The sequence below is a fragment of the Microcaecilia unicolor genome, chromosome 9 (genome assembly GCF_901765095.1).
Source record: "Microcaecilia unicolor chromosome 9, aMicUni1.1, whole genome shotgun sequence".
In the NCBI taxonomy this organism is placed as follows: domain Eukaryota; kingdom Metazoa; phylum Chordata; class Amphibia; order Gymnophiona; family Siphonopidae; genus Microcaecilia; species Microcaecilia unicolor.
The window spans coordinates 92,517,393-92,545,136 of record NC_044039.1 but is presented as its reverse complement, the minus strand read 5'-3'; the positions used below and the strand labels follow the sequence as shown (position 1 = coordinate 92,545,136).

General features: G+C 43.0%; 1 protein-coding gene across 2 annotated transcripts in view; it reads left to right on the top strand.

Annotated features, from left to right (window-relative positions):
* The window catches only part of SOX5 (SRY-box transcription factor 5), an 860,916-nt gene that overhangs the window by 488,446 nt on the left and 344,726 nt on the right, over positions 1 to 27,744 (top strand). For both annotated transcript variants that reach the window (XM_030214565.1, XM_030214564.1), the window contains exon 6: positions 27,523 to 27,695. In XM_030214565.1, coding sequence (XP_030070425.1) covers positions 27,523 to 27,695 — 173 coding nt within the window. The remainder of the gene's footprint in view (positions 1 to 27,522; positions 27,696 to 27,744) is intronic.

The window sequence follows — 27,744 nt, the reverse complement described above, 5'->3', positions numbered from 1 at the left end:
AATGCAAAAGAGAAACATCAGTAGGTTTTTCAAGTTCTGGATTTGTGTTCTTTTCTGGGATATAATATACTTGAGAAAAAGGTGGAAAATCTTTTTCCAAAATATTCAACGTTTCTAGGAAATAGCGTTTCAACATCTCAAGAGGAAGAACATTTTGTATCCTAGGGAAGTTAACGAATCTCAGGTTATGATTCTTAGTATAATTATCAAAAACCTCCATTTTTTGCCTAAGATTCGTTACATCTTTTATCATCATGGTTTGTTGCGTTTCCAGCTTCATAATCTTTTGGTCAATTTTTCCCATTTTTTCATTTAAAGCTTTAATCTCTTCCTCTTCTTTTTGCAAGCCAATTTCAATACTCTTTACTTTCGGTAAAACCTCATTAAACTGTTGTAGGAAAAATTGTCCCAAGTTTGACATCAAATCCCACAAAGCATCTGAAGTCACATCTTTTGGTTTAGTCACTAATTCTCTAGGAAGTTCAAACCTTGCTGAAGACTGTACATGCGTCTCACTTTGTCCCTCAGTTTCTCTCTCCTTATTGTTTGGCGTCGGTATGGGCAAACTGCCCTCCATTCCGTCCTCCGATGGATATGAGACTTCTCCCCGAGGCTCTTCCGGGTCCACTACAACTTCCAAGGGAGACCCCGTCGGGTCAAAGAGAAACGAACTTGCGCCGAGCGGTTGAGGAGGTGGAGTACGTACAGCGGGGCTCAATGTTGTTTCTAGTCCGGGGGAAGCCAAACTTAACTGATATATTTTAAAGTTATGCACTTATCTTGGATGCAGCTTTCAATAAACCTGACAATCCTTCAATGAAATGTGATCAGAGTCCCGATAATTTCTTTAACTCCCAACAGGGTTTCCCTGTTTCACCATCATTCGCCTGCTTCAGGGGAAAACAAACAATTTTAATGGGACACATCCAAGACAGCAAAATGTAAATTCACCATCACCTGTCTTTCCTGGCTTCACAAAATGGCAGTTCCATTTTGCAGTATAAATCATTAGTTTGTATATACTTCTAATGGTCCATATTTCTTATTAGGAGATAAAGAGAAATATTGGGCTCTGGGATAGTTACAGGTGTGTTAATCCTGTTATTTACACGCCTATTCCCTCTGTTTCCCTCACATTCCAAATAGGATATACGTGGTTAACGATAATTTCCCATTAACTATGGATCTTTTGACACCAGCCTTTCAACTGTCAGCCACTAGATTCCCACCACCATTATAATTTCCCAATTATTACTTTCAGTACCAATCTGTTGATCTGGAGGCTGATGGCTAACTGAAATGTTTTCCTCTACATCAGACTCAAGGGGAAAAGGCAGAAAGAGTTATGTATATGTTTTAATAATTGTGCCCCTGATGTAATATTTTTCTGTCTTAGAATAGACATCAGAGAGAGGAGCAAAGGATGTCTGGGAACAGTCTTTATTTGAGTGCAGCATAGCTTGCCAATGTATAATTTATTTTGGGGTTGTTGGGAAGGATGAGCGTATGATCTGTACTGAGGGGGGGTTAAGTTTTTAGGGCATTAAAATAGTTACTGGTTTTTAATGATAGGGACGGTGTACCTTTTTAAATTGTACTGGGGGAGGGGTTGAGATCTCTGTGTTCCCAGAGTATGTCTTCTTTTAATAAATGTCATTTCTACAACAAAAAGATTTCCTTGGTCTGTTCCTTGAAGAGCCTGATTCTGTTCCCACACCCTTCCTGCTGCTTTGACTTTGCGTGGGACATTGTTGTTCTTTCCACTACTGTGGTTTGGCTGCCCTGAGTATGTCTGACAGGGTATGTCAGACATACCTCTTTGTGCCTTTTCTCCAAGAGCCTGCTGTAGAGGAAAGCATTTCCTTCTTGCCAGTCATCCATCTCTGAAAGAAGTAAACCGTAAATCTATGAGAGAAACATCAATTGACTTTCAAAGTATAAGGTTCTAGAACAGCCTACATGTCGATTTATGGCAATATTTAAAAACCTTTTTGTTCTCCAAAATTTATAATTTTTTTATGATGTCATTCTCTTACTGTATTGTTTCAAGTTGCATGTAAGCTCCTTCTGAATGCTGAATAGAAGTAAATACAATACAATGCCTGTGAAAACATGTCAGTCCTTCAACTGGTGCAGCATTTACTTATTACAGTGATGCAACAAACATGCAGATGTTTATTGAGGAGATCCTGTACGATGTAGCCAGAATACTGGCTGCAGACTCAGGAGGCCTATGGGATGTGGTACCCATATTTATTTGTGCTTTTAGGACTATGGGTGAGAGGGCTGGGATGGAGGGTCAGAGATATTTGCCTTAAGCTGCTTCATGGCCTCTGTGAAGGCACATGTCTCCACCCTCATCTTCTTAAGTCTGTTAACATAAGGCCCATAATGTGGTAGATGTGCATAAAGACCAGCAGCAGGTCCTTTCTGAGGGACTGGAACTGCTGCCACGCTTTACACAGCCACCCTGGCTCAGGAGCCTCAGGGTCAACACCATGCCTGCATGATCCAGGGGCGTAGCTACGGGTGGGCCTGGGTGGGCCCAGGCCCGCCCAATTCCAGCCCAGGCCCGCCCAGCGCCAGCTCCCATTGCCGGCCACTGCTGCTTTTCCTGATGAGCAGCAGGGCCGGCGCCCGGCGCTACAAAAAGAAGAAGCGCTCAGCTGACTGAGCTGAGCGCCAACGCGTCGCTAAGGACAAGAAAAAATGTTTTTAAAAAAATGCGGCACCGCAGGCAGCCTCGAAGCATTGGCTGCTGGCTCTGTGCAGGCTCCTCCCATCTCTTACATCACTGCCCCTGTAGCGAAGCAGGGGCAGTGACGTAAGAGACGGAAGGAGCCTGCAGAGCCAGCAGCCAATGCTTCGAGGCTGCCTGCAGTGCCGCGTTTTTTTTTTAAACATTTTTTCTCGTCGGGTTAGCGACACGTTGGCGCTCAGCTCAGTCAGCTGAGCGCTTCTTCTTTTTGTAGCGCCGGCCCTGCTGCTCATCAGGAAAAGCAGCAGTGGCCGGCAATGGGAGCTGGGGCTGGTGGGCCTGAATGGGAGAGGGAAAATGGATGGCAGGATGGGGAGAAAGAGGGAAAATGGAAGGATGGGGAGAGAAAGAGGGAAAATGGAAGGATGGGGAGAGAAAGAGGGAAAAGAGATGGGAGGATGGCAGAGAAAGAGGGAAATGGAAGGATGGGGAGAGAAAGAGGGAAAACAGATGGCAGGATGGGGAGAAAGAGGGAAAATGGAAGGATGGGGAGAGAAAGAGGGAAAACAGATGGGAGGATGGCAGAGAAAGAGGGAAAACGGAGGATGGGGAGAGAAAGAGGGAAAACAGATGGGAGGATGGCAGAGAAAGAGGGGAGATGGATGAAAGGTTGCAGAGAAAATGGGGAGAGTGGAAGGATGTGGAGAGAGAAGGGACACTGAACAGAAAAGGGTAGAGAGATAGACACTGGTTAGAAGGAGGGAGAGAGACATTAGATGGAAGGATCAGGAGAGAGGGTAGATGGGTGGAAGGATGGGGAGAGAAAGAGGGAAGACGCTGGATGGAAGGGTAGGGAGAAAGAGGTGACACTGGATGGAAGGATGCAGAAAGAAAGAGGGGAGACTATTGGAAGGATGGGGAGAGAGAGAGGAGACACTGGAAGGATGGGGAGAGAAAGAGGAGAGCTGCTGCATGGAAAGGGGGAGTAGTGAAAGATTGGAGAATAAGAGGAAGGGGCATGGGGAGAACAAGGGTGAGAAAAGATGAAAAGCCATAAGTTGATGAAGGAAATTAAAGAATGGATAGTAAGAATGAATTAAATCTGGACACAGAGAGAGGCAGAAAAATATTGAAGAAAGCAAAGAAAAAGGAGAGAAAAATGACAAATGGCCAGGAAACCCTGGCAGAAGAGTCAAGCGAAAACGAAGGAAAGCAGAATCTAGAGACTGGGAGCAACACAATGAGAAAAAGTAAATGGCCATACAACAAAGGTAAAGAAAATAATTTTATTTTTAATTTAGGATAAAGTAATATGGTGTTAATAAAGTTTCAGCGACCAATACTTCCTTCCTTAGGTCAGGAGAGGATACCGTAACAGCATTATACTGACCTGAGGCAGGAGGTTTTGGCCTCTGAAAGCTCACTGAAAAGGGTGTTAAGGCTATTAAATAAATTGTCTGAAATCTGATGCACTGAAAAGCAGCACTTTACCCTGTGTGACAAATGCATCTGAGTGTGACTACATTTTGCTGGGGGGGGGGGGGGGTAGAGAGAAAATTTTGTGCCCACCCACTTTGGGTCCAGGCCCACCCAAAATTGGCAGTCTGGCTACGCCACTGGCATGATCGAAGGCACCCTGCTCCAGTGTGGTCAGCCGCTGCAAGGGCTGATGTGGGACAGGATGTCCTCTGCTGTTGATATCCCCCAGGCTCCACAGCCTGCTCTAGGGGTGGTGGAGGGCCAAAGTGGTGCTGGTGCTCCTCATGATCCTCTTCTGGGGCTAGCGGGGCTACTGCTAGTGATATGCAACTTATCCTTAAAATCGAGCGTGGTACCGGAAGATTGGAGGGTGGCCAATGTAACGCCGATTTTTTAAAAAAGGCTCCAGGGGAGATCCGGGAAATTATAGACCGGTGAGTCTGACGTCAGTGCCGGGGAAAATGGTAGAGGCTATTATTAAAAACAAAATTATAGAGCACATCTGAGGACATGGATTACTGAGACCAAACAGCACGGCTTTTGTGTGGAGAAATCTTGCCTGACCAATTTACTTCAATTCTTTGAAGGAGTAAACAAACATATGGACAAAGGGGAACTGGTTGATATTGTGTATCTGGATTTTCAAAAGGCGTTTGACAAGGTACCTCATGAAAGGCTACAGAGGAAATTGGAGGGTCATGGGATAGGAGGAAATGTCCTATTGTGGATTAAAAACTGGTTGAAGGATAGGAAACAGAGAGTGGGGTTAAATGGTCAGTATTCACAATGGAGAAGGGTAGTTAGTGGGGTTCCTCAGGGGTCTGTGCTAGGACCGCTGCTTTATAATATATTTATAAATGATTTAGAGATGGGAGTAACTAGCGAGGTAATTAAATTTGCTGATGACACAAAGTTATTCAAAGTTGTTAAATCGCGATAGGATTGTGAAAAATTACAAGAGGACCGTACGAGACTGGGCGGCTAAATGGCAGATGACGTTTAATGTGAGCAAGTGCAAGGTGATGCATGTGGGAAAAAAGAACCCGAATTATAGCTACGTCATGCAAGGTTCCACGTTAGGAGTTACGGACCAAGAAAGGGATCTGGGTGTCGTCGTCGATAATACGCTGAAACCTTCTGCTCAGTGTGCTGCTGCGACTAGGAAAGCGAATAGAATGTTGGGTATTATTAGGAAAGGTATGGAAAACAGGTGTGAGGATGTTATAATGCCGGTGTATCGCTCCATGGTGCGACCGCACCTTGAGTATTGTGTTCAATTCTGGTCGCCGCATCTCAAGAAAGATATAGTAGAATTGGAAAAGGTGCAGCGAAGGGCGACTAAAATGATAGCGGGGATGGGACGACTTCCCTATGAAGAAAGATTAAGGAGGTTAGGGCTATTCAGCTTGGAGAAGAGATGGCTGAGGGGAGACATGATAGAGGTATATAAAATAATGAGTGGAGTGGAACAGGTGGATGTGAAGCATCTGTTCACGCTTTCCAAAAATACTAGGACTAGGGGACATGTGATGCAACTACAGTGTAGTAAATTTAAAACAAATCGGAGAAAATCTTTCTTCACCCAACGTATAATTAAACTCTGGAATTCGTTGCTGGAGAAAGTGGTAAAGGCGGTTAGCTTAGCAGAGTTTAAAAAGGGGTTGGATGGTTTCCTAAAGGAGAAGTCCATAAACCGCTACTAAATGGACTTGGGAAACATCCACAATTCCAGGAATAACATGTATAGAATGTTTGTACATTTGGGAAGCTTGCCAGGTGCCCTTGGCCTAGATTGGCCGCTGTCATGGACAGGATGCTAGGCTCGATGGACCCTTGGTCTTTTCCCAGTATGGCATTACTTATGTACTTATGTAGATGGCATGGTGGGGCTGCTTCTGTTCCCTGGCTCTCCCACTCCTCTTCATCCTCTTCTTTCTCTATTACCTCTTCCAATCTCAATGAGATGTCATTCTTTTCCTCATCTTCCTTTTCTTCCTTCTTGATCTCAGCTGTAGGAGGAAACAACTCAGGTTATTCTTTTGGAAAGGCTGTATGGCACATTTCATAGACATGCTTGGTTCTTCAAACATTGCCTTCTACACTCCTGAGCCTCCTCCCTCCCCAGTCCACCACCCATAGGGGTCAGATTATGTCTCTGTGGGGACTCCAATACTGTATTTGCTATCAGTCAGTGCTACTTAAATATTTCACCATTGGAAGTTTGGGAAAACCAACATTGTCTCCATTTGGAAGTGTAATGCTCATGTTTGATTTAGGGCCATGCAAATTCATCTGTCACATCTGGGTTCACTTAGATCTGATCTAAAGACTGGTTGTATTTGTCCCAGGGACTGTTAGAGGAGGCCATCTGTGCACTTCCTACAGTTGTAGTGTAATTCCAAATGCATGAGAGGGTGTTTCCTACACATAGGGCTCATGTGCATGATGCATCTCCTCTCCCCTCCCCCTTTTACTTCTGCATTGACATATACACAGGGCCTGCTTGGTACAGATTATGAACATATGCAATGTTCAACTGGCTATAGATATGGATGTCTCATGTGGGCTAGCTTTTTATGGTGTATACCATGAGGGACATACTTTGCCATGTGATAGTGCAAGGCCGCTGTGTGGTGTTTACATTGCCTCATGTTTAGTGGCTTATCCCAAATGTGCCAAAAAAACAACAAGGCAGCCAGTCCACAAAATCCAATGTGAAAAACAGATTGCAGACCAGAAGGGGTCAATCAGATGTTTATTGGAATACTACAACACTTGTATTAGTGAACAACAATGTCTGACATGGCCATGTTTCATCCTATGGGCTGCATCATGGGCAAAAAGATTGTACAAATAAACTAAAACAGGTTAGTAAAATGGTAGTAAATAATAAACTTGACTAAATTTTTATTTATTTTATTTTAGTTACATTTCTACCCCGCGCTTTCCCACTCATGGCAGGCTCAATGCGGCTTACATAATTAAATACATTAAAACCATGCATATTAAAAAATCAAATAACATCACAACTACAACTAAAAGGCAGATAATCATATAAACATAGATATTGTACTATGGCACATATGTTGTTCATATAAAATACATCATTTATTGTTTATTGCTTATTAGTACTTGCTATACTGCTCCTATTAAGCACAAATCAAAGTGGTTTACATAAAAACAAATTATCTGAAAATACAGAAAAAAACTACAATATAAAATAAGAAAGAGGAGCCATATATACATCATAACCTAAATATAAAGCAGAAGGAAAATTTAGGGAGGGGTAAGTGGGAAACAAAGGGTGAGGGAATTTACAATAAATAGTAATGAACAATGATAATCACATTAATAAAAGGATTTATTACTAGTAAATATATTGTCAAATAGAAGTGGCATAATGGAAAAAAAAATGACACAAACCTTAATACTATGTGGTGCATTACTGCAAATAACAATGGACAGTGGTACAAATGGCACAGATGGCAGAGAGTCCAATGTGGTGTGTATGAGAGACATCACCACAGAGGTATATTTTAAAATAAATTTGTAATCCATTGTGGCATCAAAGACAGTCTGTAGTCATTCTTCAGAAATGTGCTTGTTAAAAAGAGATTTTTATAATTGGATTACAATTGGATTACAATCACTACATTTAAATTTTTATAACTTGTATTCCATTACTTTTATGGGATCTTTAGAAAAAAGAAAAATGTTGATCAATTTTCTTTCCTTGAGCAAGACTGGTGACCTAGATAGGTATAGGCTCTCATCTTGGTGGCTACTTCACTTACAACACTCGATTTAAGAGCAGTACATGCTGGTAAGTCTCTTTTATAACCAGCATGTACTGCTCTTAAATCGAGTGTTGTAAGTGAAGTAGCCACCAAGATGAGAGCCTATACCTATCTAGGTCACCAGTCTTGCTCAAGGAAAGAAAATTGATCAACATTTTTCTTTTTTCTAAAGATCCCATAAAAGTAATGGAATACAAGTTATAAAAATTTAAATGTAGTGATTGTAATCCAATTGCATATATTAATATTTCTAGGTGTTTTCTGGCTTAAAATAGTGATTTACATATAAAATGGTGATCTGCATATAAAATTATAAATGGAAAATGAATATCAAAACATTCAAAAGTAAGAGGAATAAGTGTGTCTGATTTCTAAGGCCCTCTTTTACAAAGGCGCGCTCACATTTTTAGCATGTGCTAAAATTGTAGGCACACTAAACGTTAGAGACACCAATGCATTCCTATGGGCATCTCTAACGTTTAGCGCACCTACAATTTTAGCACGCACTAAAAACGTGAGCGTGCCTTAGTAAAAGGGGGCCTAAAAGTGGAATCACCAATTGTAAGCCAATATAGTAAATTTGTGCTTGAACTTACTTTTAAACCCAACTAATGATTAAGTTTTCACAAATAGAGGTATACCTTAATAAAAGGAAAAGACCTCAGTAGAGATATGAAGTGAACATTTCTTGCTTTCATCAGCTAAGGTGATTTTCACCTTTCATTAGCCTTCCATTCACCATCATTGGACAGGAAAAATCACTGTGTCAGAATCCATGAAAATGTAATGTATTTTGAACTTATCGGGTAAATTTGTGTTTGGCCATAAAATTAAAACCCTAAGGCAGCTTGTTAAACAGTGCTTTGCCAACATCAGTGAAATCATTAGCATTCTATTACTGAAATCTCTGTAGAAGTTGCCAAGGAGTTAGAAGCAGCAGTTACATTTATCGACTTCCCTGGTCAGACACCACGGACCCTGAGGCAGAATTCGAAACTTGGGCCGATGTTGGGCCATGGAAGGTGTTCTAACGACTGCAGGATTGAGAGATAAGTGTACCATTTAGAACCCTTAAGAGTATGTTTAGGTTCTAATAGCTCAACTTTTCTTAAAGGAGGTTTTTATGCCCATGATGATTTAAAGGGACCTCCCTTATGTTGGAATCATCAACGATGGAGTGCTCCCTTCACATTTTGAGGCTTTTCCTCCGCATAAATAAAATTATCTGTATCACATCATTTTTTGCTTCGGTATCTGTCTAGAGTTTTCCTGAAATCTCTGTAGAACAGACTCCTCAAATCCTATAAGTGTTTTGCTGTTATAAGAACACAGAATGGTTGCTTATTGAATATTATATACGTGAGTTATACAAAGTCTTTTTAATACAAATATTGTTAGTCTTGAATGCTTTTAATTGTCATGAAAACAAGGAGCAAGTAATACAATGTAAAGTTTTAAGATTTTGATAGCAGCAATACACAAATCTAATAAGTAAAGTTTAAGGATTCTGATAAAGGCGTTTTTCTGAGTAGTGATGTACATGGTGGATGGAAGGCTAAGAGAAGGTGAAACTTGCCTGGTCTATTGAAGGCAAAGAAATAATGATTGCTTATCTCTATTAAGATTTTTCCCCCTTATTAAGATATAACTTACCTTTACTACCCACCATCACCCTATTACTCCCATCCTACCATTCATAATGAGCACCTTTACTACCCCAAATGTAATCTTTATCCCTCTTCAGCCATTAGGAAAAACAAAAAAATAGAGAACAGAGGATACAAGCATGCTATCAAAAATCAAATAAAAAAAATAAAAAAATCTCAGAAAGTACTTTAATATCTAGTATCCAAATGACCATCAGGCTCATTTTCGAAAGAGATGGACGTCCAAAAAGTGACATAAATTGGCACTTGGACGTCCTTCTCACAGAGACATCCAAATCGGTATAATCGAAACCGCATTTTGGACGTCTTTGTCAGAAGTCTGTCGCAAGGATGTCCAAATCTCAAGGGGGCGTATCGGAGGTGTGTTTGAGGAGGGACTTTGAGCCATAATAGAACAAAGCAAAGACGTCCAGGATAAAACTTGGGCGTTTTCATCTAGACCTGTTTTTATTACAAATAAGGCACAAAAAGGTGCCCGAAATGACTAGATGACCACTGGAGGGAATCGGGGATGACCTCCCGTTACTCCCCGGTGATCACTAACCCCCTCCCACCCTCTAAAAACATGATTAAAAATATTACTTGCCAGCCTGTATGCCAGCCTCAGATGTCATACTCAGGTCCGTGACAGCGCATGCAGGTTCCTGGAGTAGTTTAGCAGTAGGTGCAGTGCACTTCAGACAGGTGGACCCAGGCCCATACCCCCCCCCCCCCCACCTGTTACATTTGTGGAGGAAACAGCGAGCCCTCCAAAACCCACCAGGAACCCTCTGTACCCACATATAGGTGCCCCCCTTCACCTGTAAGGGCTATGGTGGTGGTGTACAGTTGGGGGTAGTGGGTTTTGGGGTGCTCAACACACAAGGTAAGGGAGCTGTGTACCTGGGAGCATTTTATGAAGTCCACTGCATTGCCCCCTAGGGTGCCCGATTCCTGTCCTGTTATGTCAGGGGGACCAGTCTACTAAAAATGCTGTCTCCTCCCACATCCAAATGGCTTGAATTTGGATGTTTTAGACTTGGACATTTTTGTCTTCGAAAATGGCCGAAAATCAAAGACGTCCAAATCCAAGGACATCCATGGTATTTTCAAACACAAAGATGGATGTCCAGCTTTTTTCGAAAATGACCTTTTCCCCGCCTCCGAATTTGGACGTTTTACAAAGACGTCCAAATTCCAACTTAGATGTTTCTTTCGAAAATGCCCCTCTATGCATATTAGTTATATAAATACAGTTAGTTATCTTACTAGCAATCACCTGCTTTTGAAAGTGGTGTCCTCAGAAAAGCACGCGTTTTCAACCTGAAGCAGTGCAGGACAGAGGAGACTTCCCACTTTCTGTTCTTTGGCTGCCTCAATCTGATATCATCAGCCCTGAACTGAAAGAAGCCTCACTCTCGGGCCCAGGGCATTCTGCTTTTCTGGGGTTCTAGTCTTTTTAGCCTTTTTCTCAGGGTAGTACTCCTCATCTTGAAGACCCCCATCGGGAAAAGAAGAACACTAATGACTTCTAGCTACCAATACCAGCAAAGCAAAAAAAAGCACTTTCAAAATTTGTGGTCACCATTTTGAAGATGTACCAGTCTGCAGTTTTTGAAAGTGCTCTTTAGTGGCAGCTGTGCAGGCACACAAAAAAGAGACCATGAGGCTTGAATGAGAGTTACCAGCTGCATCAGCAGTCTAAGAGGGAAAGGAATTGAGAGAAGCAGTGCTGGTTCAGGCATTTTATTGATAAAGCAAGGGCTCTGTTGGACTGATATAAATGGTCGGTCAGAAATGCTCTCATCAGAAGCAAATTCATAATTTGAGTGTGATAGGTGAGAAGATTCAGATTGCTGAGGTCCAAATTTTAGGTGTGTTTGAGCACCGCAGAGTTGGCATCTGTGTCTAAGATTAACAACAGTTAGGCTGATATTCACCAGCAGTCAGAGAATATACAATGAACCTATCCATGGATTTTCTGTTCTTTAAATACAGTATTGGCCTGAAAATCCACCTGAATTACTTAAGAGGAAAATGTTGCATCCTTTCTGTGATACTTACTGTAAACATGTAGTTCAATGCTTCCCAATATTTTTGTGCCTGTGACCCCATGATTGCAGCCAAATAAAATTGTGTGACCCCCCTGGAGGTGCAGAATAATGATGTACCTATGGAGAGCCTACCTACATCGTGACCCCATTTGGGATCCTGACCCACAGTTTGGGAAACTCTGGTGTAGTTGGATTGTAGTTGCATTTTTATGTTTGTAAAGTTTTATGTTGAACAAAGAGGGGGGAGAAGGTCAGGTCTGTCTGAGTTTTATTATGTATGTTATATAGACATGAGGGTAGAAATATACAGAGGGACAATACATTTGCTAATCATAGGCAATGAAACTACAAAATCAATACTCTATAAACTTATTATAGATTTGGCACTTTCATCAGTTGTGAAATAAATGTAAGAATCTTCTCCAAGGTGGCACATAGAGAAGATCTGTTGACACCACACGAGAAACGGACTAATCCAGATATCGTATGTAGTTTAAAGTTCTCAAATCTCTCAAAAGACATTAAAAAAATACTACATAAACATTGGCATATTCTCGAGGGCCATCATTGTTTCCGGGACATGGAGTTAAGGCAGGACTGGAGAGCTTAACAGGTCTAGGGAGTAGGTGTCATGGAATTAAAAAAACAAGGGCATCATCAGCATAAATGTAAACAGAGATGGAAAAGGCCTGAATTAGAGTGGCAAGAGGACTTTGGCAAATGTTAAATAGGAGAAGGGCTTGAACTGAACCTTGCGTGACACTGCAAGGTAGAGTGGGTGGGAGGGAGTGGAAACTGAAGGAGGAGGAGACAGTGGAAGTGTGATCAAAGCAGAATAAAGCAAACCAGTGTAAACTGAACCAACCATGCTGATAGCTGAGAATCTGGAGAGGAGCAGAATATGATCAATGAGGTCAAAAGGAAAGGTTTTGTTGAGGGAAACTGCAAGGGCTACTTTGCCAGCATTGGAATGTTAAGAGATGATGCTAAAGTTTTGGTGCTATAGCCCAGTGTAAAGCCAGACTGGTGAGGATGTAGAATGTGAGATGCCTCCACATAATGAAGAAATTGGGAGTTGAGTGAGCTTAGAGAGATATGGGAGTTTGGGCATAGGTCTGTAATTGGCAAGTTGTGAATTGTCATGACTTCGCCTTTTCAGAACAGGGAGAATTATAGCGGACTACAATACGGTTGAGACAGAGCCTGTTAGCAAGCTGTTGCAGATCATAGAAAGAGTCAGGGGAATAGTCCGTACACACAAATCTTCAACTATGTAGAGGGGATGGCGTCAAATAGAAATGAGGCTGGCCTTGAAAATATGATAAGCTTCATGAAAGAAGTTAATATACGTGTGTCAAATTTAGACCGGGGGAGAGGGGAGGAGAAGAGCATAGATCCAGATCGGGAAGTATACTTAGGGTTTCAAGACTGAAGATGGTGCAGAGATGAGATTATAGTAGCAAAATGTGATGCAAAGTCAGAGGCAGTGAGGCGTGGAGGGGCATAATCGAATGTGAACGCCTATCTCCATGGGCTATGTCCGAAAACGGGTACGTGAAGAGGTGGGACAGACCGTATTTTCGAAAAAATGGACGTTTTTCAGCTGGGCGTTTGTTTTTTTTTAGCAATAATGGAAACTAAAAACGCCCAGCTCAAAAACGTCCTTATCCGAGCCATTTGGTCGTGGGAGGGGCCACGATTCGTAGTACACTCGCCCCCCCCCCCCTGACATGCCAGGTCACCAACTGGGCACCCTAGAGGTCAGTGCGGTGGACTTCAGACAACGCTCCCACATGCATAGCTCCCTTACCACGGGTGCTGAGCACCCAACCCCCCTCCCCCAAAACCCACTACCCACAAATGTACAACACTAGCATAGCTCTTAGGGGTGAAGGGGGCACCTACATGTGGGTACAGTGGGTTTTGGAGGCCTCCCATTTACCAGCACAAGTGTTACAGGTAGGGGGGATGGGCCTGGGTCCACCTGGCTGAAGTGCACTGCGGTACCCACTAAAAGTGCTCCAGGGACCTGCATACACGCAGGCCTCTAGGACTTGTTGCTGCTATATAACATTGGCACAGCAGTTGACACCTGAAGACTAATCTCTCCGAAAACTTCCTTTATTGGAATAAGCATGCTTACTCACAGTTAACTGCAGATCAGAGGTTATGCCCCACTGGCAACGAGTCTCCCTGGTACTGAGATTAGCAGTAGGTTAGAGCTGGCAGAATGCTGTACAATGCCCTCTTTCAGCCACATTCAAGGTAAGAACTAAGTTCTCTAATGTGGCTAACACGTGAAAGGGATCTAAAACTGGCTTACAAAAATGGCCACTACCTCATGGACTACCGGAAACAAAACAGGGCACACTCTGACCCAGCAGAGGGAAAAGAACCATGGGAGTAGAGCCTACCAACCACCAACATCGTGAGCATGTGGCACAAGCTAGTGGAATCACGGAGCCCAATACCCTACACCCACCACAATGCAATGCTGATGTGACTCTGCAGTGCCCTTAACAGAAAAGGTGTCACACTCACCTGAGAGCCACATCAGAACCAGGGAAAGGCTGTCAGAGAATAGAACACATTCTGCTGTCATGGAGGTGGGTATGGCATTTGAGGTTGGCATAAAGGCTGGAAAAAAAGTTTTTAAAGTGGTTTTTTTTTTTGTGGGAGGGGGTTAGTGACCACTGGGGGAGTCCGGGGAGGTCATCCCCGATTCCCTCCAGTGGTCATATGGTCAGTTGGGGCACTTTTTTGGGACTTGTTCGTAAAAAAAGGTCCAAAAAAAGTGACCCAAAATCGCGGTAAAAACATCTTTTTTTTCAATTATCAGCTAAAGACGCCCATCTCTCCTCGGCCGATAACCACGCCCCAGTTCCGCCTTCACCACGCCTCCGACACGCCCCCGTCAACTTTACCTGTTTCTGCGACGGATTGCAGTTGGCAACACCCAAAATCGGCTTTCGATTATACCGATTTGGGCGCCCACGGGAGAAAGGCGCCCATCTCCCGATTTGGGTCGCAATATAAGTGTTTTTCTCTTTCGATTATAAGCAGGATAGTATTTTTGGACCAGTAGAGGAAAGGTGGGAAATAACAGAGAACAGTTTCTTATGGCAATTAGCAGAGCTATTGATCTGCTGCATCTGGTAAGAACTACGAAGAGTTTTGAGTTGAGTGCAGGAAGAGTGAAGGAGCTCCCTGCAGACAGACAAGATATTGGGGCTGCGAGTTCTACACCAGATATGCTCTGCTTGAGCAGGGTGAGGTCACCATGATAACAGGGTTTAAAAGGGGGCTGGGACATAGACTTACAGAGGGGAGTCATTTTATCAAGATGATGTTACCTTGACTCAAGTGATGGGCAAAAATATCTGATAAAACCAGTCCATAGAAAATGTACAGGGATAATAGAAATGGGCCCTTTTACTAATATACGTTAAGTAGTTAACGTGAGAATTAGCACACATTATTTGTTAGCGCACAAGCATAGTAACAGTTACCATGATTACATTGCAGCATGCACTAATTTGTGCATTAACCGCATGCTGTGTTGGGGGCATGAACTGGGCAGGTTATAGGTGGAGAATGGGCGTAGATTACACATTGACATTAGTGCAGGACACTAATGGCACACTGTCACCTGTATAATAAATGCAAGGTGCACTTACCAACTCCTCGAGAGTTTAGTGTATTAGCACTTGATATGCCACCTTTACTGGGGCACAGACCCAGGTGATTTATAACAAAAGAGAAGGTGTTAAGTACATCTGTAAACATGAGGTTAAAAAAATCTTTTCTGGGTGGAAACTGTAGGGCCAACAACAAAAAAAAGGGGGTAAACCAATGTAGTTCCAAGACACATAGTTTATTAACAAAACAAATCAACTTTGTATAGCTGCAAAATTGACTCGAAGCAGACCTGCTTTTCGGCACCACGTGCGCCTGCCTCAGGAGTCGAACAATATTGTCAATCACAATTGATGGATTGAAGATAATAAATCACAGAGATTAGAGGGACACTTCTGCTTTTTTGTTTATTCATTGGCAACTGCAGGGGACATGCAGGCATATCTCCAACCATTACCGCGTAGCCTTTGCAATTATACACATATCCATACACTTTGCACATGCATGTTCCAGAAAATAGGCTCAATAGAGTGGAAGAGTAGCCTAACAATTAGAGCAACAAGATGGAAACCTAGGGGAAGCCAGGGTTCAAATGCCACTGACATTCCTTGTGATGTTGGGCAAGTCACTTATTCCTCTATTTCCTCAGATGCAAACTTAGATTGGAAACCCTCTGAAGACAGGAAAATATCGAATGTACCTAATGTAATTTGTCTTGAGCTACCAATGAAACTTGAACTAAATATAAATATGAATAATAAAAACTCTAGATAGAAATTTTTTGTCTATATAGTAACTTTAAAAATATATGCTGTATGATCAGAACATATTGTTGCTTAGTTTTCCAACTGTGCTTATGCATAAATAAGCTCTGCTCTTTTTTCTGCTGCATTGTATACCCACAATAATAGCCTGCTAATGTGATAAGTTGGCCTCTCACATTCTAGTAACCATGATTCCAAAGGTATCATGCAATTCTGAAAGAAGGGTAAATCACAGGGGAATAGAGGCACTGCATATAAGGCTTTGTAATTCAATATATCTTGGATCTTCAGCTTTGGCTATGAGAGCTTTGCAGGTAGTTCAGAATGCAGTTGCTCCACTGATTTGAGGTATTACCCATTATCAGTCAGCTGCTCCTTTGCTTGAGTGGCTGCACTGGCTGCTAGTTGCATGGCGAGTGCATGTTAAGATTTTATTATTGATTTTTAAAACTCTGGATTCAGTATTTTATTTGTCTAGTGTTCTTCAGGTTTATAGGCCAGTAAGGCTCTCACTGAGACATTTTTGTTTCAGAAACACAGAAGAGCACTTTTTCTGTTGCAGGTCCTCTAGAGTGGAATAAACTTCCATCTCAGCTTTGTTTACAGTCAGATACAGGCACTTTTTAAAAAAACAAAAGAAGTACTTTTTCATGAAAACATTCGGCTTAGTTTCACCTTAGTGAGGTGCCTGGCTGGCTGTATAATGTAACATTATGGATGAAACAATTGAGGTTATATTTACTAGGTCATTAGGTACGAATGTCTGTCGGCCTTATTTTCGAAAGTGATGGGCGCCCATATTTCGACCCAAATTAGGACATGGGTGCCCATCTCGCAAAGCGCCCAAATCGGTATACTCGAAAGCCGATTTTGGGCGTCTTCAACTGCAATCTGTCGCGAAAACGGGCAAAGTTGACGGGGGCGTGTCGGAGGCGTGGTGAAGGCGGGAATGGGGCATGTTTATCGGCCGAGGAGAGATGGGCACCCTTGACCGATAATTGAAAAAAGAAAGGCATTTTTAGCACAAATTTAGGTCACTTTTTTAACCCTTTTTTTCATGAACAAGTCCCAAAAAAGTGCCCTAAATGACCAGATGACCACCGGAGGGAATTGGGGATGACCACCCCTGACTCCCCTAGTGGTCACTAACCCCCTCCCACCAATAAAACCCCAACTTTAACAACTTTTTTTTCCAGCCTGTATGCCAGCCTCAAATGCCATAGCCAGCTCCATCACAGCAGTATGCAGGTCCCTGGAGCAGTTGTTAATGGGTGCAGTGGACGTCAGCCAGGTGGACCCAGGCCTTTCCCCCCCCTACCTGTTACACTTGTGGTGGTAAATGGGAGCCCTCCAAACCGCCCCCAAAACCCACTGTACCCACATCTAGGTGCCCCCCCCCCCTTCAGCCATAAGGGCTATGGTAATGGTGTAGAGTTGTGGGCAGTGGGTTTTGGGGGGGATTTGAGGGGCTCAGCACCCAAAGGAAGGGAGCTATGGACTTGGGAGGTATTTAAAAAAATTTTTAATTGTTACAAGTGCCCCCTAGGGTGCCCAGTTGGTGTCCTGGCATGTGAGGGGGCACTACGAATCCTGGCCCCTCCCATGACCAAATACCTTGGATTTGTTCGTTTTTGAGCTGGGCGCTTCGGTTTCCATTATTGCTGAAAAATGAAACCGCCCACCTCAAATCCGCACAAATCCGATGCATTTGCCTGGCACAAACCGTATTATCGAAAAAAAAAGATGGGCGCCCATTTTTTTCGAAAATACGGTCTGTCCCGCCCCTTCACGTACCCGTTCTCGGACATAGATGCCCATGGAGATGGGCGTTCGCGTTCGATTATGCCCCTCTATGTTTACTAAGGTGTGCTATGGGTGCGTTGACATTTTTAACGCACATAAATGGTTTACATGTGTTAAACGCTGATGCACCCAAAGAAATGTATAGGCGCATTAGTGTTTAACACGCCTAAATTTAAGGGCACGTTAGAAACACTAACGCACCTTTGTAAACATACCCCTAAGTATGGGTTTTTAGAGATAAGTAGATTTTCACATGTATTTAAATTTATTTGATGTATCTGTAACTTTTTATTATATGTGATTTTTGTAATCTGCATTGGTTTAAAGTGGAATATAAATGAAATGAAATAAATTAAACTGAAACTTATTTTCAAGATAAATGTATATTGTGCTGTATTCAGTGTAATAGTCTCTCTGCCATTATCTGTTCCTCCTGGCATATAAATTCTCTGATGAATATATTCAGAAACCATAATTCAAAACAATATACTTAAAAATATATAAATTTGTGCAAACTCAAGAAATGTAAAAAATAATAACAATACAAAATAACCACTATTTAAATAGATAATTTTGTGCTCAGTTTTTTTGGTGTGCTACTGTGACCCAAAGAATTGAGAAGCATATACACACATTGTTCACATCATCGCACACCCTTCTTCCAGCCAGATATTGTCGTCTAGTAGCAAACTATTCAAACAATATATAAACAAGTATAAAAACTACTTAGCTTGGATAGGGTGTGGATGGATCTACTGATCTTCACTCAATTCCCAAGTTGTAAATACAGCGCCAAAATTGATATTGGTTCACGGACGCTGCACTAAATTAGCGGTTACTGTAACACTTTTTGATCTGAATCTGTGCAAAGGTGAATTTTCAAAATTCCCTGTTCCCAACATAGGCCATGTTTTGCCAATAAATCGGCGTCTTCAGGGGAACTGATTGTTCAGCAAAGCCAGGGAAGGACCAACCGGGTTGGACGGGGTCCATCCCTGGCTTTGCTGAAGCGCGTTGAGAAGCTGTGCTGTTCATTCTCCCATGTGGTACCGAGACCCTGAAGCAGCCTTGCGAAATGCTGCCCATCGTCGGCACATGAGTTCAGAGAGAGCACAGTAAAGCACTGGCTTGGGCAACGTGGTCCAGAAGCACCACCACGAAAGATAAGTGATGGTGCTTATATAATACCCTATTCAGCAGTAGAGTTGAGACTAGCTACAGTTACAGGAAATTTGTACATCAAAAGGGATATTGAGGGAGCTCAGAGAGGTTTTGGCGGGTCCTCTTAAAGATTTGTTTAATATATTCTTGCAGACGGGAAAGGTTCCAAGGGATTGGAGAACGGCAGAGGTGGTCCCTCTTCACAAAAGTGGTGATAGGGAAGAAGCTGGAAACTACAGGCCGGTAAGCCTCACTTCGGTTATTGGAAAAGTAATGGAAGCGATGCTGAAGGAAAGGATAGTGAATTCCCTGGAAGCCAATAAGTTGCAAGATCCAAGACAACATGGTTTTACCAAAGGGAAATCGTGCCAAACGAATCTCATTGAGTTCTTTGATTGGGTGACAGGAGAATTGAATCAGGGACGAGCTATGGACGTAATCTACTTAGATTTCAGCAAAGCTTTTGACACGGTTCCCCACAGGAGGCTCTTAAATAAACTGGATGGGCTGAAGATAGGACCTGAAGTGGTGAACTGGATTAGGAACTGGTTGACGGACAGACGCCAGAGGGTGGTGGTGAATGGAATTCGCTCGGAGGAGGGAAAGGTGAGTAGTGGAGTGCTTCAGGGATCGGTGCTGGGGCCGATTCTGTTCAATATATTTGTGAGTGACATTGCCGAAGGGTTAGAAGGTAAAGTTTGCCTATTTACGGATGATACTAAGATCTGTAACAGAGTGGACACCCGGGAGGGAGTGTAAAACATGAAAAAGGATCTGAGGAAGCTAGAAGAATGGTCTAAGGTTTGGCAATTAAAATTCAATGCGAAGAAATGCAAAGTGATCCACCTAAGGAATAGAAATCCACGTGAGACGTATGTGTTAGGCGGGGAGAGTCTGATAGGTACGGGCGGAGAGAGGGATCTTGGGATGATAGTATCTGAGGATTTGAAGGTGACGAAACAGTGTGACAAGGCGGTGGCCATAGCTAGAAGGTTGTTAGGCTGTATAGAGAGAGGTGTGACCAGCAGAAGAAAGGGGGTGTTGATGCCCCTGTATAAGTCGTTGGTGAGGCCCCACCTGGAGTATTGTGTTCAGTTTTGGAGGCCGTATCTTGTTAAGGATGTAAAAAGAATTGAAGCGGTGCAAAGAAAAGCTACGAGAATGGTATAGGATTTGCGTTACAAGACGTATGAGGAGAGACTTGCTGAACTAAACATGTATACTCTGGAGGAAAGGAGAAACAGGGGTGATATGATACAGACGTTCAAATATTTGAAAGGTATTAATCCGCAAACGAACCTTTTCCGGAGATGGGAAGATGGTAGAACGAGAGGACATGAAATGAGATTGAAGGGGGGCAGACTCAAGAAAAATGTCAGGAAGTATTTTTTCACGGAGAGAGTAGTGGATGCTTGGAATGCCCTCCCGCGGGAGGTGGTGGAAATGAAAACGGTAACGGAATTCAAACATGCGTGGGATAAGCATAAAGGAATCCTGTGCCGAAGGAATGGATCCTCAGGAGCTTAGTCAAGATCGGGAGGCGGGGCTGGTGGTTGGGAGGCGGGGATAATGCTGGGAAGACTTATACGGTCTGTGCCAGAGCCGGTGGTTGGGAGGCGGGGCTGGTGGTTGGGAGGCGAGGATAGTGCTGGGCAGACTTATACGGTCTGTGCCCTGAAGAGCACAGGTACAAATCAAAGTAGGGTATACACAAAAAGTAGCAAATATGAGTTATCTTGTTGGGCAGACTGGATGGACCGTGCAGGTCTTTTTCTGCCGTCATCTACTATGTTACTATGTAAAAGGTTTTTGGCCGATTTTGAAGGCAGGATCTTGTGATTCGTTTCAGCTCGAACAGTTCCATCAAGATCTGTGAGCTCCTTGAGGCCTTTTTTCCTGTTAACCATAATACTGTATCTGATACAGGTTATATTTATGTCGTTTCGATGCAGCGGATATTTTGGTGATTGATAAATCTAATTTAATACAATTTAAATGATTCTCTGGACCATATTTTAGTAATAGCTGCATTGTATGAACTCCAGTTTAGTTAAACCTATCCCCTATTGACGAGTTAATCCAGAAAATGCTAACAAGCTGTTATGTTTGTATAACTGGTTAAACCGTGAATAGTATTTTAAAAGGCATATGACAGTTTTGAAATCTAAAACTGCCATTAAAGTATTGATTTTCACTTTAGTTTCAGAATTACATTTTGTTGGAATTACACTCAGGGCCGGTCTTAGCAAGTGCGGGGCCCTATGCAGACCAATTTGACGGGGCCCCACCCTAGCCCCGCCCCACCCTAACTCCGCCCCGCCCTAGCTCCGCCCCACCCTAGCTCCACCCCCACCCTAGCTCCAGAGCCGGCCACCCCTCCCTCCAAGCTCCAAGGCCCCCAGCTCCAGGGCTTGTCGATCCTGCACGGTCAATGCCAACTGAAAACCATGTCTTTTTCACAAACACAGATACACCCTAATCCACTATAGAATAAGTAGTAATATTTAAACTTTCTATTTAGACAAAAATTAAACTGAACCCCCAAGATGCCAGACTCTGCATACAATACAACACCACAGAAACAGAAAATGTCCCCTAGTACTGTGCAAAATATAAAGACAACAGATGTAAATTTGAAAAAAAACTAACAAATACCAATCACCACTTTACGAATTAACAAATAGAAATAAAACAAACATAGAAAATAAAATAATACCATTTTATTGGACTAATACATTTAGCTTTCAGAGGCCAAAACCTCCGTCCTCAGGTCAATACAGTATAGAGCTGTTACAGTATCCTATCCTGACCTGAGGAAGGGGGCTTTGTTCTCCGAAAGTTTGTCAAAATGTATTAAAATTAGTCCAATAAAAAGATTACCTTATTTAAATGTTCTATTATAAACATTTATTAACACAGCTACAATACTATATCCTAAAGCAAAAAAATAAAAATATATATTTTATTTACAGTTTGTCGTCTCTGGTTTCTGCTTTCCTCATCTTCTTTTCACTGTCTTCCTTCCATCCAGCATCTGTCTTCGCTCTCTCTCTCTGCCATCCAGTGTCTGCCCTCTCTGCTGTCCCCTCCATCCAATGTCTGCCCTCTCTCCCTGCCCCTTTCGTGCACATCTGCCCTCTATTTCTGCCCCTTCCATTCACTGTCTGCCCTTTCTATCCCTTCCATCCACTGTCTCTCTGCCCCTTCAATCCACCATTTGCCCTCCCTCTCCCATCCATCCAGGTCTGCGCTCCCTCTCGCTCCCCCTTCCATCCAGGATCTGCCCCTCTCTCTGCCCCTTTTTTTCAGCCCCCAGTTCCAGCCCCTCTATCCCACCAGTCCCCTCAGAGGAGGGTGGGACTTAATGCGGGAAGAACCTATTACCTCAGAGGAGGGCGGGACTTAATGCGGGAAGGCCAGCCTGACGACGTGCAGCCTGCAGGAGATTTTTACTAGCAAGGCAGACGCGAGGCGCTGCCTGCTACTCGGCGCTTCTCAAATTGTTTTCAGAACAGCGATCGATCGTCGGGGGGGGAGCGGCGGGCAGGGCGACCCCAGGCATGCCGCGCGGGGCCCTATGCGGCCGCCTCGGTCGCCTCGCCCTAAGACGGGCCCTGATTACACTTTATGAACCCAAATATTGCATGATTAATCGCGATTATTTTAATCGTTGCTCTCCCCCTAATATATATATATATATATATATATATATATATATATATATATATATATCCTACTATATAAATGAAGAGTGACCGACGTGCCGTGCATGCGCCCCCTCCAGCGAGCCTCCCGAGTCCCGACCACATCGCTCACAACTGTGCGAGTCAGCCGAAGGAGGGAAGACATGGTGATCGGCTGCTTTTTAAACAGTTTTCCCCAGTTGCAGTACTACAAGTTTAAATTGCTCACTTACTGTGTCCCCTCCCCCGAAATATCCTGGTTTTTCCCTCCACACTTTCTAACCCCCCTAGCACACCTTGCAGGCCACCTCCTTTCCCTGGGGGTAGTGACAGGAGTGCTGCTCTTGGTGCTTTTGTTCTTTTTTTTTTTTCATTGTGTGACTCACTCATTAACTGCCCTTCCTGCACAACCGCCGCTCGGTTTCACACAGACTATCCGAGTCCGACATTTCGCCTCTGACTCTCCGGTGAGTCTTCCCACTGCCTTCCCCAATCAGTCATTCACTCCTGGGACCCACTTTCAATCACCGTCATTTGTCAGTGAGGGGTTAGTGTGGTGGTGGAGAGAGGGTCAGCTGTTATCATCAGCGAGGGAGAGGGTAAGGGGGTTTGGGCACTTAAGGTCATACGGTTTAGATCCACGGGGTCCACTCTCTCTCTGGCAGACGCTCTCTCTCTCTGACAGACGCTCTCTCTCTCTCTCAGACATGCTCTCTCTCTCTCTCTGACAGACGCTCTCTCTCTCTGACAGACGCTCTCTCTCTCTGACATGTTCTCTCTCAGACAGACACTCTCTCAGATACACGCTCTCTCTCTCTCTCTCTCAGACAGATGCTCTCTCTCACACAGACGCTCTCTCTCTCACACAGACTCACTCACTCACACAGACGCTCTCTCTGACAGACGCTCTCTCTCTCAGACAGATGCTCTCTCTCTCTGACAGACGCTCTCTCAGATGCTCTCTCTCTCACACAGACGCTCGCTGTCTCTCTCAAACACAGATGCTCCCTCTGACAGACGCTCTCTCTCTCAGAAAAACACTCTGACAGATGCTCTCTCTCAGACAGACGCTCTCTCTCTCTCTCTCTCTCAGGCAGATGCTCTCTCTCAGATGTTCTCTCTCTCTGACAGACACTCTCTCTCTCTGACAGACGCTCTCTCAGAAAAAATGCTCTCGCTCTCAGACACTCTCTCAGACAGACGCTCTCTCTCTCTCAGACAGTCGCGCTCTCTCTCTCTCTCTCTCTCAACAATAAGTGATATAGGAAATCACATAAGTCAAACAATAACAAGATTCAAATTCTGAAGGATCTAATGCTGTTTACACAAAGAACATAGTATATAAACCTAAAAAATCTTGCCCGTTTTGCTATTTCATTACATACATCAGAAATTTCATCCGTTGTAACGGGCTTTACGGCTTGTATATATATATATATATATATATATATATATATATATATATATATATATATATATATAATTGAATGCTAAAAATGCAGAATCATGCATTTGGGTTACAAAAACCTGAGGCACTGGTACAGTTTAGAGGGTGAAATACTTTTGTCTACTAAAGAGAAGCGGGACTTGGGTGTGATCATATGTGATGGACTGAAGGTGGCCAAACAGATAGGAAAGGCAATGATGGAAGCTAGAAGGATGCTTTGTGCATAAGGAGAGGAATGACCAAACAGAAAAAGGAGGTGATGATGCCTCTTTATAAGTCTCTGATTAGACCTTATTTAGAGTACTCTGTACAATTCTGGAGACTGCAACTTCAAAAAATATAAACAGGATGGAGTCAATCAGAGGCTGGCTACTAAAATGGTTGGTGGTCTTCATCATAAAATGTATGGGGATAGAGTTAAAGATCAATATGTTTTCTGTGGAAGAAAAGCAGGAGAGGGGAGATGTTTAAATACCTCTGTGGCATAAATGCACAGGAGGGAGCCTCTTTCAATTGAAAGGAAGCTCTGGACTGTGGGGATGAAGGTGAAAGGGGACAGATTCAGGAGTAACCTAAGGAAATACTTCTTCACAGAAAGAGTTATGAATTCATGGAATGGCCTGTTAGTGGAGTTGGTGGAGACAAAGACTGTATCTGAAATCAAGAAAACTTGATATAAGTACATAGGATCTCTAAGGGACAAGAAAGGATAGTAGATGGAATAGATGAGAAGACTGAAAAGGCCATAAGATCATTATCTGCCTTCAATTTTCAGTTTTTTTTCTCTGTGTTTTCTATATATAAAATTGTTAGCAAGTGTCAGTTTTCTTCCATAAATTTGCTATGAATATAGCAGAACTTTAAATGTGTGAAACATTCATATAAACTCAAAAGCATTCACATCAGCTATATCAACCAAACAAAACTATAAGTATGAAAGGAATGATTAAACACAGAAGCAAATATTTAAGCAAAACATAAAATTGCCTTCCTCTGTTGAGGATATCTTGTAGTTCCATAGCACTCAAATGGTAAAACAAACAAACAGAGATTCCATCCTCACATCCTAATTTAAAACCATGTCCGGCATATATCAAGTAAAATAACATAAATAGAAAAGAAGGAGAATAGAATGATAGTCTGTGACACAATAAGTCTCCATCCTATACATTACTCACTGGTATAGAGCATTAAGTGCAGGTATATAATACTAGTAAAAGAAGCCCGTTTCAGAGCAGATGAAACGGGCGCTAGCAAGGTTTTCTTCGCCAACACCCCCCTCCTCCCTCCCTCCCTCCCTGGCCAACCCCCTCGTTGGTCTGGCATTGCTCCGCCCCCAACGTCATAACGTTTGACGCGAGGGCGGGACCCAGAGCGATTTCCCACCCCCACCCCCCCTCCTCCCTGCCTCCCTCCCTGCCAACCCCTTTGTTGTTGTGCCATTGCTCCGCCCTCGAGGGTGGGGCCCGGAGTGATTTTGGTGGCTTCACCACCACGAACCTTCGAACCTTTTTGAAGGAAGTCAGAGCTTGGCTTCACTGACGTCAGTGTCTTCAGAACGTTGAGGGTGAGTTTTATTATAGTAGATAAGAAAACAAGGCTTAGTTGTGATGCAGCATTAAATTCAGGTATCCATCTCTATGTGGCCAGCTTGTTGCAAATAAATCTGTAAAGGCTTCTTTTATAAGCCGCACTAGCAATTCCTGCACAGTAAATGAGTGGATGCCCATAGGAATTGAATGGGCTTCCTCTCATGCGCAGGAATCCATAGCGCAGCTTTATTAAAGAAGCCCTAAATTGCCAGGATCATCAAAATCCTAATTCTAATCAGACAGTATAATCGATATTGTGCTGTCTTTCCTTAAGCTGGTCCCTCATTGTGAGGAACTGTTTGCGCTTATCTTCTGTAGTGTTACTAACATCTGGAACAATAATTATGTTGTAGGCTTGCCAGTTAAGTGGGGCTTTGGCTGTTGTCAAAATTTGCAAATCTTGTGGGTATCTCAGTACTTTAGTTGTTGAACGTGGTTGGAAAGCACACTGTGCGCCTGCTTTACCTGTGTGGGCCAATCCATGGTGAGCACCATTAATTCAGGTAGAAATATTTGGCAGAACGCTATGGGATCTTTTCTATGTTCTCTGGCAAGTCCAAGGTGCATAGATTATTCCTACAGATGTGGATGCTTAAATCCTCAATATCTTTCTCTAGTCACTGAATATGCTTTGCATGAGTGTCTTTCATATTCAATTATATGTAATGGTAGCACTCTGTTATCGAGATTATTAGGCTGTGTCCCCTATCTAAGCGTATCTGAGTTCTTGGCTGCTAAAATCACTGACAAGCAACTGACAAAAGGCCCAAAGTTTATAAAAATAGAAACTGCTTTATTTACATGCAAATGAAGCAATCAAAATAAAACAGTGGTAATTAGTATGTAAGATTGCTGTACAAATGCTAGATGGCTCTGAGAAAATAATACACAAACATTCTATAAATGTGAATATTTGAACCCTTATCAGGGAAGATGCAGAGTAAGCACATGGCCTCCCCTAAGCCCAACAACTATCAAACCACCTGCTTTTACCCAATAACACAACAAAGCTTGCATTTATATAACCTGGTAGTGCCATGGACTTCACCTCCATCAGGATGCAGGAGTGGCAGGCAGCTGAACAGGTTTCAGCTGCAACAGGCTTTGGAATATCTGTCCCAGTAGGTCAGAGATGAGCAGGGCAGTGCAGAGGAGTTCAGCAAAGTACAGTGGAGTTTTACAACCTGGGGAGACACTGGAGATATCTCAGGTCTGATGAGGGTACCAGATAACATTTGGTCCTCAGAGATGCCTCTTTTATATAGTTCTGGTAGAGGCTCTGTCTCTGAAGAAAAGGTAACACGTCACTTTATTCCAAACATTCTGATTCAGGGAAACTCCAAGAATATCAATTTTACATCATTCAAATCGCAGTTCAGTATTGGGTGGTTCAACAGTCTTATGACCTCATTCTTCATTGGAAGACACGTCAAAGGTCTGGCAGTTAAAATTTAATGTGAAGAAGTGAAGAGTAATGCACTTGCGGTTCATAAATCCAAAGGAGATGTATGAGATAAGAGGCAAGAAGTTGGTTACTTTTTCCTTAGACAGTTTTCAAAAAGAAAGTAGGTGTGCAATTTCCCTTTGAAAATTAATACACAGTCTGTGGGTTAAAATACACACAGTCTTTGCAACTAATTAATTTTGAAGATTACCGTGTAATGATTAATACAGAAGGGTTATCATAAAAGGAATATTTGAGATGGACTGATAAATGTACTTGTTATACCATCCTCATTTTCTTTCACCTTTCAATTTCCAGGAACTCCAGAAAGCCTAGCTGAGAAGGAGAGGCAGTTGATGGGTATGATTAATCAACTAACCAGCTTGCGGGAGCAGCTGCTGGCAGCTCATGATGAACAGAAGAAAATTGCTGCATCACAAATTGAGAAACAGCGCCAACAAATGGAACTGGCCAAGCAGCAACAGGAACAGGTGAATTATCTCATTGTTCCAGGGCTGGCTCAGGGTATCAGACGCCCAA